Source organism: Antennarius striatus, chromosome 2 (genome assembly GCF_040054535.1).
Source record: "Antennarius striatus isolate MH-2024 chromosome 2, ASM4005453v1, whole genome shotgun sequence".
NCBI lineage: Eukaryota > Metazoa > Chordata > Actinopteri > Lophiiformes > Antennariidae > Antennarius > Antennarius striatus.
In genome coordinates, this window is record NC_090777.1 from 14582891 (window position 1) to 14594970 (window position 12080).

Below are 12080 nucleotides of genomic sequence, written 5' to 3' on the forward strand. Positions count from 1 at the left end.
CAACACCCCTAAATTAAAAACCTGACCCTGACCTACTTGCATTGGTCAAAGATCAGAGCTAGTGCTCTGACCTACTTTCATAGATCAAAGGACTAGCTTTAATCTATGGTCTTACACTGATCTTCTCACTCATCTTTCTATCTTATCCTGTTCCTGAGTGTACAAAAGTTGAAATTTGAGCATGACCCAGTTTTTTCAAAGTCAACATCATCATCTCACTTTCATCCCCGTTGCTGCCCAAGCAATGTAGGTTTTTTTTTTCATCTGTCTATCTGCAACGGCTGCGAAGATATTCGGTGGACTAACGGACGGACAGACGGACGAACGGACAGACAAACACACAAACATTGACAATTACAATACATCACCGCTTTGAAGTGGGATTTAATCAGCTCTAGTGCAATGCCCACTATGTGCCATGTCACTCTCAAAATGGAAAAGATGGCTTGAATGAATGAATGAATTTTCAAGCAAAAAATCAAAATATTGTTTCGCTGTGTCACTGAACCAATAAAGAAACAAAATAAATTACTTGCTATTTAATCAATTTAATTATAATCAAAAACAAAAACAAGCTCCACTGAGTTTTTCAGAACATTATCCTCCCCAGTACCATTTGTTAACATCGACTGTTTTTCTCTCTCTGTGCTTACGCAGATGATCACAAGCTAAGCATGTTCGCTCCGCCCAGGAATGGTCCTTCTTTACATGAAAGTGTCGTCGCCATTTAAAGTACTTGAGGTAAATTTCCTCATTCTTGTCCAGGAGCAGCAGATAATCAGCCAGTTCCTTTGGTGAAGTGAAGTCGTCCACGTGGATAAATGCATCTCCTTGGATAAAATCCTCGTAGTTCTGTCTGGGTGTGCCAAGAACCACTGGCACTGTCCCCAAAAAGAGTGTGTTGAAGAATTTTTCAGTAATATAGTCCATGTGGATGGAGTTCTCAAAAGACAGGTAGAACTTACAACTTGCTATCGTCGTCATGTAATCTTCACGGGAAATAGGTTTCCCAAAGGCCTTTCCAAAGCCATGAACTTTAATATGTTTTTGAAATTCTTGGAAGTAAGCCACCCGTTTAAAAGTCTTTTGCCACCTGCTCACAATCCAGCAGACAAGTTTGTTTTTGCTAGGTGGGACAAAATCCTCCTTGCTTTCTGCTGCTACAATAGACCCGTAGGGTAAAACGATGTCAGCATCCCGACGGTAACTGAGAGTCAAATTGAACAGATTCTCAATTCCGGGGATCTGGAGGGAGTTTGAGGGAGGTTCAAAGTTCATCCATATCCATTTTTGGAAAGGTGGTCGCTGGAGCTGTGGCAGGTTGGAAAAGTTACCAAAGAGGTCTCGGTGGTGGATAATGACTCCATCTGACTTATTGTAGAGATTTCTGTCTGCTGTGAAGCAGCAATCCTTAATCTTACAGGCCTTCAGGTTGAAGGTTTGCCCAAAAGGCCACATCCAGATCAGTATTATGGTCACATTATTCTTGCTGTTGTTGGACAAGAGGCCCTTCACTTGGTGTGTGACTGCTGTTAAATCCACAGAGCCCAAGAAAAAACTGGTGGGTGGTTTCAAATACATCACTAACAGAGTTATAAAACAGCTCAGTAAGAAAGTGACTCGCAGGCTTTGTAGTTTGCTGTGAGTAGGTAAAAATGACATGCTCCGCTCTGGAAAGGACACATCAAAGAAAAGATGAGTCAGAATAAAGACATTATCAAGAAGATAGAAAACACAGCATAATTGTCCAATAGTGTGAAAGTATAACGTGTCTGTGTCTAATATTACTGGCTCATTGATTCTCGGCTATTAACTTTGTGTATCAGCTAAATATAGTATTTACTTCACATTCTCTTATGCATTTGTATACCGTCTATAATCTACAATTATCACTTGCTTTACTATGAACATAGGATACTTTGTTTCTATATCTTTTTTATTTATTTATTTTTTTCTTGTCTGCATGTATTCTCATAGTTTAACCCCATAAAGGGGGTTCAACCTTTTATGAGATCAATGCTTATTGTAGTCTTGCAGCAAAATCTTTTATACATTTTAATGCATGCATGTGGCCGTCACCACTCCTCCTTTATTAGATTTCCTATTGTGAGCCAGAGAGGGAAGTGCTGCACCCCTGTGAGTTAAGGGGGAAAGCAAAAGGAGACAGGGAGAGAAAACACAAACAAGGTAGTGGATAGGCAGGCAGTGCCGTTGGAGTGAAAAAAGGTTTAGGCTGTTAGAACTTATAAATATCTTAGAACTAATATTTCAACACCAATGTTACAAAACATCAGATTAGTGGAGGTCCTGATAGTACAGAATAGGCCACTCAGATGTGTGAGAATGGAGGCATACGCTGACAGACAAGAGAAAGCTATAGATTTATATTTAAAGATCTAATAAATGGAGACCATTTTCTGTAAATGATGCCAATTGTTTTTTTCGAGCAGCAGATATTTTCTCAAGCGAAATGTGATCGATGAGGAGATTCAACCAATGGATGATGTTTAGGGTTTTTTTTATCTTTCCAATTGACAAAAATGGTTTTCTTGGCAATGGCAAGAGCTACAAGTGTGGGCTGCAACTGAGCGTGAGGTAAGGCCGTTTCTGTTAGATCGCCAATTAGGCAGATGTTTGGAGATTGTGGAATCCTGCAGTCTAACATAGATGATAGTTTCTGAGTAACTGATACCCAAAATTGATATACGGGTAAACATAGCCAAAGGGAATGGAAGTAAGTGTCGATAGTGTTTTGTGTGCATTGGGTTTATATATCTGTTTTACAGAAACCCATTTTAAGTAATGTATATTGTGTTATATGTGCTCTATGAAGTACTTTAAATTGAATTAGTTGTAAATTAGAGTTCTTTGTCATGTTAAATGTATTACCGCAAATCTCGGTCCAAGAGTCATAGTCAAATGAGGAGATGAGGAGCTGCTGTGTGGTCGGCCTGACGGAGACCTGGCTCAACAGCATGCCGGACTCTGCTTTCCAGATCGATGGATTACAGCTGTTCCGAGCGGACCGGGACGATCGATCCGGGAAAACACGTGGGGGAGGACTGTGTGCATACGTGAACAGGGGTTGGTGCACAAATAGTGAACTGGTCAAGAGCTACTGCTCCGAGGCAATAGAACACGTGACTGTTAAATGCCGGCCGCACTATCTGCCTCATGAGTTCACGGCGGTGTTCGTGACCATTGTTTACATCCCGCCGGGTGCTAATGCTAACGCTAACGGAAACGAAGCGTTACTTGTGCTGCACGACACCATCAGCTCACTGCAGACCAGGCACCCGGAGGTATTTTACGTGGTAGCTGGAGACTTCAACCACTTTAAACTGACGGACACACTGCCCAGTTTTTACCAACACGTCACCATCCCCACACGTGGGGACAACACGCTGGACTGTGTATACACCAACCTACGAGGCAGATACAGGTCCCTCCCCCAACCACACCTCGGCCTATCAGACCACATCTCCATCCTGATGGCCCCAGCACATCGTCCCTGGGTGAAATCCCTCAAACCCACAAGGAAAACTGTCACTGTGTGGCCCCAGGACGCGGCCCCGGTGCTCCAGGACTGCCTCCAACACACAGACTGGCAGATGTTCAGGGAGGTAGCCACACAGGGGGGAGAGGTGAACCTGTAGGAATACACTTCCTCTGTCCTCGGGTTCATCTCCAAGTGTGCGGACAATGTGACCAACACCAGAACGATCACCGTCTACCCGAACCAGAAGCCCTGGTTGAATGCAGAGGTGAGAGCTCTGCTGAAGGCCAGGGATGCTGCTTTCAGGGCGGGGGAGGCAGGGGCACTAAGGGCAGCGAGGAGGGCTCTGGATAAGGGAATAAAGGAGGCCAAATCCACTTATGCTCAAAAAATCCAGGGTCACCTGACCTCAGGGGACCCAAGGAGTATGTGGAAGGGCATCAAGTGCATCCCTAACTTTAACACCAGGAATGCACAGGGCCCGACAGACCCCTCCCTAGCAGATGCCCTCAATAAATTTTATGCCCGCTTTGAGGACCCCAACACCCCCCCAAGCACCAAACTAACACCCCCCCCCCCGACGACACGCCCCTCAGTGTGACCACAGAGGATGTGAGGAGGACCTTGCAAAAGATCAATCCTCGCAAGGCTGCAGGCCCCGACGGCGTCCCAGGGAGAGTGCTGAAGGACTGTTCCCACCAGCTAGCAGAGGTGCTAACAGACATCTTTAACACCTCACTGCAGCTAGCAACAGTCCCCAGCTGCCTGAAGTCCACCACCATCGTCCCGGTCCCCAAAAGCCACTCGGTGAAGGAGCTGAATGATTATCGGCCGGTGGCCCTCACCCCGATAGTCATGAAGTGCTTTGAGAAGCTGGTCATGACACACATAAAGGACTCCATAGACATTACGGTGGACCCCCATCAATATGCCTACAGGAGGAACCGCTCCACCGACGACGCCATCTCCTCTGTGGTCCACACATCCCTCACTCACCTGGAGAACAAGGACTCCTACATCCGCCTGCTCTTCCTGGATTTAACCTCCGCGTTCAACACCATCATCCCCCAGACCCTGGTGCAGAAACTGTCAAAGCTGGGACTGTCTGCCACCACAGGGAACTGGGTCCTGGACTTCCTGGCAGACAGATCACAGACTGTCAGGATCAACAACACGGTCTCCTCCCCCATCACCCTCAGCACCGGCTCCCCACAGGGTTGCGTGCTCAGCCCCATCCTGTTCACCCTACTGACGTATGACTGTTCAGCAAAACACCCGAGCTGTCATATCGTAAAGTTCGCAGACGACGCAGTAGTGGTGGGATGCATCCACAACAATAATGAGTCCAAATACAGAGAAGAGGTTGAGCACCTGGTGCACTGGTGCAGACAAAACAACCTCTGCATCAACGTGGGGAAGACCAAGGAGATGATGGTGGACTACAGGAGGAAAAGTCACTCCCCTCCCCCCCTGTACATCGGAGGTACAGCTGTGGAGGTGGTCTCCAGCTACAGGCACTTGGGGGTTCAAGGCCCACCAGCGGCTCTACTTCCTCAGGAAGCTGAGGCGTGCTGGACTGGGGAGTGCCGTCCTGAAGGCCTTCTACAGGGGAGCGGTGGAGAGCATCCTCACCACCAGCATCACTGTGTGACACGGCAGACGGGAAAGCTCTGCAGAGGGTGGTGAAGGCTGCACAGAGGACTGTAGGGGGTGGCCTACCTACCACCACAGAAATCTACACAAGTAGGTGCAGAAGGAGGGCCACCCACATCATGAGATACCCCACCCACCCAGCACACTGTCTGTTCCAACCCCTCCCCTCAGGCAGGAGACTACAGAGCATCCGGAGCAGGACCACCAGGCTGAGGAACAGCTTCTTCCCAGAGGCTGTTAGACAGCTGAACTCCTGTGGTGCTCTGTAGTCACCCTCAAGACGCCCCGGGTGTAACCACAGACACACGGGGATTTGCTGCAATATGGTGCTTCATCAGGTGCAATAGATGGAGCACCCACATACTTAAGCTGCTACACTGTAAATAGATTTTGCTGTTCAGACGCTTTTCAATTTACACTTTATACATCTAGCATTCTAAACTTTTCTCTGTTCTCTTATTTATCTTACAATTTTAACCTATCTTTACTTATCTTATTTATCTTATCTTATTTATCTTATCGACCGGGCTTACTGGGACCTTAAGAGACATATTTCGTACTGTCATATGTAAACGTGTGTCAGCATGACAAATAAAGACTCTGATTCTCTGATTCTAAATCTATTTCCCATTTTACGGTTGGTAGATGTATCCAGCCAGTTTTTGAGAGTGAACTATATATCTCTGAAAGATTTTTCTTAAGTTTTAGGGATAACTTTGTAATGTATTTGGTGAATTCAGGTAGCTGTAAATCAGGTGGCGATGAGGATGGTTGAAGCTTCGGAATACTTTTTATGATTGTCTTCTTTATTTGCAGATATTGGAGAAAATTTCAATTTCTTAGTTCAAATGTTTTGAATAGTTTTATATATGTCATTAGTCTATTATCTTGAAGAAGGTGATGGAGGTGGGTGATCCCTTTCTTTGCCCATGTGCTAAAATAAAGAGGTTTTTTATTATTAATAAAGTCTGGGTTGTGCCAAATTGGGGAGAGTATACCAGGGTGTAACTGAGATCCTGTAAAATCTAGAGCTTTCCACCAAGCAGACAAGGTGGAGGCAATCAAAGGATTCTTGAAGCAAGGATGTTGATTAAGGGTGTGGTTATAAACGGAAGATCGGAGAGATTGATGTGATTACAGTCTCTCTGTTCTAGTTCCAGCGTTGGAGTTGGTTTGCAAGAAATTTGCTTGATTTATTGTTATGCTCAAAATAGTTATATCTCAGTTGTTGTTGTAAGAATTCTGTTTTCTTTGACAGGATGTTATTAAGATTTAGTTTTGCATTCTGTAGTTCAGACCATAATTTTTCATTTGGATTAACAGCATAATTCTCAGTTAGACATTTGAGTTTTTCTTCCATTTCGGTTTGCATTTGCTGTTCCTGTTTATTTTTGAATGATGAGTATGATATTATTTTACCCCTGATTACAGCCTTCCCAATTTCCCAAAGTAAGGAAGGGGAATTCATTATATTTTTAAAAAATCTGCCCATTCTTGCCTTATTAAATTCTGGATCTTTAAGCAGAGAAATGTTGAAGCGCCAAGTCTGTGGAGGTTTATGGTGGTTAACTGTTTGTTAACCACCATAAACGGTGCATGGTCACTAATAATGATCGGATGAATTCTAACAGAAGATTTATGCGTGACAGAATTATTAGTGAGGAAAAAGTCAATTCTTGAAAATGACTGATGCACCGCAGAGAAGAAAGTGTATTCCTTTTTTGTTGGGTTTTTAAGTCTCCAAATGTCGTCTTGTCCAAAATCTTTCATATAATCCTGCAGAACTTTAACTGATTGTAGTTGTTTTACTTGTATTGTTGAAATATTTGATCGATCAACTGGGGGATTCAGAGCTACGTTGAAGTCCCCACCAATAACAGTTGTTGAGTTAGCTGATAAATCAGCTAAATGAGAGAAGATTCTATGGAAAAAAGCTGGATCATCGTTATTGGGTGCATATAAATTACTGATTGTGTATAGTTTATCAAAGATTGTTTCCTGAATAATAATGTATCTGCCCTCAGGGTCTGTAACTGTACTGTTTAAAGTGAAAGGAACTCTCTTATGGATTAGAATAGACTCCTCTTTGCCTGTTGTTATAACAAGATGAAAAAATGATATTATAGTTTGGATCAGTGAGATATTTTTCTTCAGATTGTTGTAAATGTGTTTCTTGTAGGAGGAGAATATCTGCTTTTAGTTTGGAGACATAGTCCATAATTTTAACTTTTTGTCTGTGAGCGCATGCCGTGTACATTCCAGGAAACTAAATTTAAATTAGACGTAAGAATACATGTTCTGTCTTCAGATTAACGATGATGTAACATAATTTCATTGCGTGTCTGAGTGATCTTTCTGACCTATGTACATCATGATGTTGAGTTGTCAGGTGTTGGATCCAAGATATGTGTATGTTGCAGATAAATATATACAGCATATTGAAATGTGTATATACATTGAAACAAAGCACAGCAATGCCCGATAAACTAAGAGTTAACACCATAAAAAACATATCATAATAAATAAAAGGGGTAGGAAGAGTTAGGGTAAGAGGGGTGAGTGTGTAGGAGGGGGAGGGATGGGGATACATATATACAGTATAAAGACAAAAGGAGAGGGGGGTGCCTAGATGTAGGATAATTTTTGGAGAAGTGTAACATTTATATTTATATGTATCATAATAATAATTATTATTAATATATTATCATATCCGAGCCGTTCATGAATACTTATCTGACCCATCAGAAAAGCCAGGGGGTGGTGGAGGGCTCACGGAACAGCTGACCATCGATATAGAGTTTATCCACGACCAGAGCTGGTCGTTTACCCTACTGTGCTCCTTCACGATGGGATAGAGCACTTTTCGCCTGTCATGGTCGTTAATCCCGTACGTCGTGCCCCTCAGCTCCCGACCTTTGCTTTTAACGAACACTTTTTGTTGAAAGTGCTCGTATTTCACGATGATGGGCCGGTGACGGTCTCCTCTCCGGGGTCCGAGCCGATGGACACGGTGGAACGTGATGGTTTTCACAGTCTCCTCCGGGATTTTGAGGGCGGACTTCAAAAAGATTTTAACTTGGGACTCCGGGTTGTCCTGTGTGGACTCTGGGATGCCCGAAAAGATGACATTGTCCGGCATGCTCCTCGTCTGGATGTCCAGGACAGTCTCTTTCAGTGACTTACTCTCTTTTGGTAAGATACTTACCTCGGTTGACACAGTCGTCAGCGCAGAGCGAAGCTCGGAGTTGTCCCGCTGCAGGTCGGCAATCTGCTGGTGGGTGAACTCCAGGCTGGCTCTGAGTTCTTTCATTTCCTCATGGAGGATCCCGAGGATGTCGAGCTTTTTGTTTATGGACTCCAGGACGCTGAACTGGATGCCCGAGGTGTCCAGGTCCTGGGTGTCAGTGGAGGAGTCTTTCTTTTTCCTCTTGTTAGGATTCTCCTGGGAGGTAGCGAGGCTAGGGCTTTCCATGGCGCACCAGTAAAAATACTAGTCTATAAACTTATCCAAGTCCTCCATTGTGAGTATAATTCTACATACAGCTAAATATATTATTTACTTCATATTCACTTATGCGTTTGTATACTGTTTATAATCTACGATTATTCACTTGCTTTACTATGAACATATGATACCTTGTTTCTATATCAATGAGGCAATGGTTGTCTCTCAGAGTGAAAATACCAACACCTTTAACAATCAAACCTGAACAACTGAAAATTATTTCAGGGAAAAACTTACCTTTCAGACATCTGTGATATAAAATTCTAACATGCTGCTCTACATGTGAATCATTTTTTCCATAAAGCAACATGATGAAATGTTTATGGCTGAATGTTATTGTTTAAAAGTGTTTTGTATAACTGCTTTTTTTTTTTTTTAAATTTGATTAATTTAAACAAGCATTTCCAAGATCCACTCAGGCATACATAAAATGTAATCAACAGCTGTTGGCATCTCTTTGAGACATCATGCACACAAACAAACCTTAACCTTATAATGCAAGCAAACACACAAAATACTTTGAAATGTTACAACATTGTTCCAATAAACAGCTGTGTAGCCTGGCTTTTCATGACACTGTTGTAGCCATGCGCCTGCATTGATTCACATTATTCAAATATTAATTTATATCACTCACACATTATTAACTAGTACCTGTACTCTATGGCAGCAGTGAACACAACCTCCACATGGCGATGAACACCTAGTGTGAACTACATTTAATATAGGCAATATTTATCACCATTTAGTTTTTGATGAATGTCTAAATAATTGATGACGTTTGAATATGTCATGCACATCGGTTTGTAAAACTACTGTGCTTGCTGACAATTTTGTAGCCAACTACCATCAAATACCAACTAAAGCAAACTTGATGTAAATATCCTAAATTTCACAAAAAATTTAAAGTCAGTACAAAAGAACTCACACTACATTTATATTAGATGTAGATCAAGTTAAATAAAAAGTATATAAAAGTAAGTATATAAAAGTGGGTTACCTGTAGATTGACAGAGAAAGTACTCAAACCAGTGTCCAGTGTTATCCAAGCCGCAGCTGATTTAGCTGACTGTCGAGAAAGTGTACAATTTCCTCTGGGATAAATAAAGTTTATACATTATCTATCTATGAGCCTTTGCTGTGCGATGACAGTAACAGGAATAACGAGAAATGATCCAGTACAGCTTATGGTTCTTGAATGAGTAAGCATTCTACATGATCACTATGTTCTAGCCAACAACAACCTGTTACACCACTAGGTAACAGCTTTTCCTCATCTGATTGTGAAATAGCAGACAATAAAACCTGCATGGAACCTGGGATAAGAGTTATAGAAGGTTCACATTGAGGCCAAATGATAACTTTTGTTCACTCAGGAACTGGATCAGATAGAAAGAAGAGGAAGGAGGCTGGTGTGAGTAAGACTGTAGATCAAAGCTACTGCTTTGATCTATGAAAGTAGGCCAGAGCCCTAGCTATGATCTTTGACCTATACAAGTAGGTCAGGGTCTTCTCCTTTCGGCTTTACCCTGCATGGGTTGCCACAGGGAATCAGTTGCCTCCATCTGACCCTGTCTTCTGCATCCTCTTCTCTCACACCAACTACCTTTATGTCCTCTTTCACCTTCATACCAGTTTCTCCGTTTGTTTCCGCGGACTAATGAAATGGACCGTCACTAGATATCAGAATACAGCACTGACACTCAACGATGGCATTTTTTAGACCAATTAAGTTTAAAGTTGGTTCTCTCCCTACTTACTGTCCAACGAAGCATACAAGTCATCATAAGCCCCTTGTTTGGCCTTTGCCACCTCTACGTTCACCTTATGCTGCTTCTCCCTGTACTGTCTACTCTCCTCAGTCCTCTCAGTATCCCACTTCTTCTTAGCTAACCTCTTTCTCTGTATAAACTCCTGTACCTCCTCATTCCACCACCAAGTCTCCTTATCTACTTTCCTTCCAGATGACACACCTCTCCTACCTGTCTCCCTGATCACTTTAGCTGTAGTTGTCCAGTCATCTGGAAGCACCTCCTGACCACCCAGAGCCTGTCTTAACTCCTTCCTGAAGGTCATGCAAAACTCTTCCTTTTTCAGCTTCCACCATTTCAAACTCTAGTCTGCCTTTGCCCTTTTCATCTTCCTCACCACCAGAGTCATCCTACACACCACCATCCTGTGCTGTTTGGCTACACTCGCTTACCACTACTTTGCAGTCACTGATCTCCTTCAGATTACACCATCTACACAAGATGTAGTCTACCTGTGTGCTCCTACTGCCACTCTTATAGGTCACCCTATGTTCCCGCCTCTTTTGGAAGAAAGTATTCACTATAGCCATTTCCATCCTATTTGCAAAGTCAATTACCATCTGTCCTTATGCATTCCTCACCTGTATACCAAACCTGCACATCACCTCCTCATCACCTTTGTTTCCTGCACCAACATGTCAAAGTCGGCACCAATGACAACTCTCTCACTTCTAGGTATGCTCTGCATCACTTCATCCAAGTCCAACCAGAATTTCTTCTTCTCCTCCAGCTCACATCCTACCTGTGGAGCATACCCACTAACAACATTGCACATCACGCCTTCGATTTCTAGCTTCATACTCATCACTCTGTCCGACACTCTTTCTACCTCCAGGACATTCCTACCAAACTCCTCCTTCAAGATAACTCCTACTCCATTTCTCTTCATATGTATGCTGTGATAGAACAACTTGAACCCTGCTCCTAAACACAGGGGTGGCAGTGACTCAGTGGTAGAGCAGGCGATAGAGCGATAATCCAACGTTTTAAGATCAGCGGTTTGATTCTCGCTACCAGCCAAAAAACACAGTGTGAGTGTGAGCTGACAGTGGGAGGTGTCAGTTCACCTCTGGAGCACTGCCAAGGTGCCCTTGAGCAAGGAGCTGTCCCCCTCACAATTTGCTCATTTGGGGTGCACCAAGAAGGAGCTACCCGCCACTCTACCTCCCGTTGCATGCTTAGAGGCCCCCCTGTGTGTGTTTGGTGTGTTACAGGGGCCTGTACACACTAACATATGCATGAGTTTGACTGACAAAAGACACTAGAATGTGCTGTCTTAATTTCCCTTCAGGGATCATAAGTACAGTGTTCTCGTTTGCGTGCGTCCATGGATCTTTGACGCACAACTTTTGACGGGGACGCACAATCGTCAGACAGCATGCGTCCCAGGGACGCAAGCTTTAAATGCTTACAATTAAAAAAGTTGATGCAACCTTTTTCCGTGATATAATATTGGGAAAGAAAATGCACTTTCATTCAACAAAAACTATTAATAATTTATCCATTTCTCCACTTAAATTTTGAACCCGGAAATCACCATTATGTCCTGCGCGAAACTCACCTGTGGGATTCAGCCCTTTTAAAATTGACTTGCATTGAGAGTAATGGCAACAAG

At 43.2% G+C, this 12080-nt stretch overlaps 1 protein-coding gene across 1 annotated transcript; it reads right to left on the reverse strand.

Moving 5' to 3' along the window:
• Positions 1 to 597: 597 nt before the first annotated feature.
• Positions 598 to 1662, reverse strand: LOC137601621 (4-galactosyl-N-acetylglucosaminide 3-alpha-L-fucosyltransferase 9-like). The gene has a single exon (XM_068323902.1). It carries the CDS (start codon positions 1660 to 1662, stop codon positions 598 to 600), a length of 1065 nt encoding a protein of 354 aa, XP_068180003.1.
• Between the last annotated feature and the right edge of the window lie 10418 nt (positions 1663 to 12080).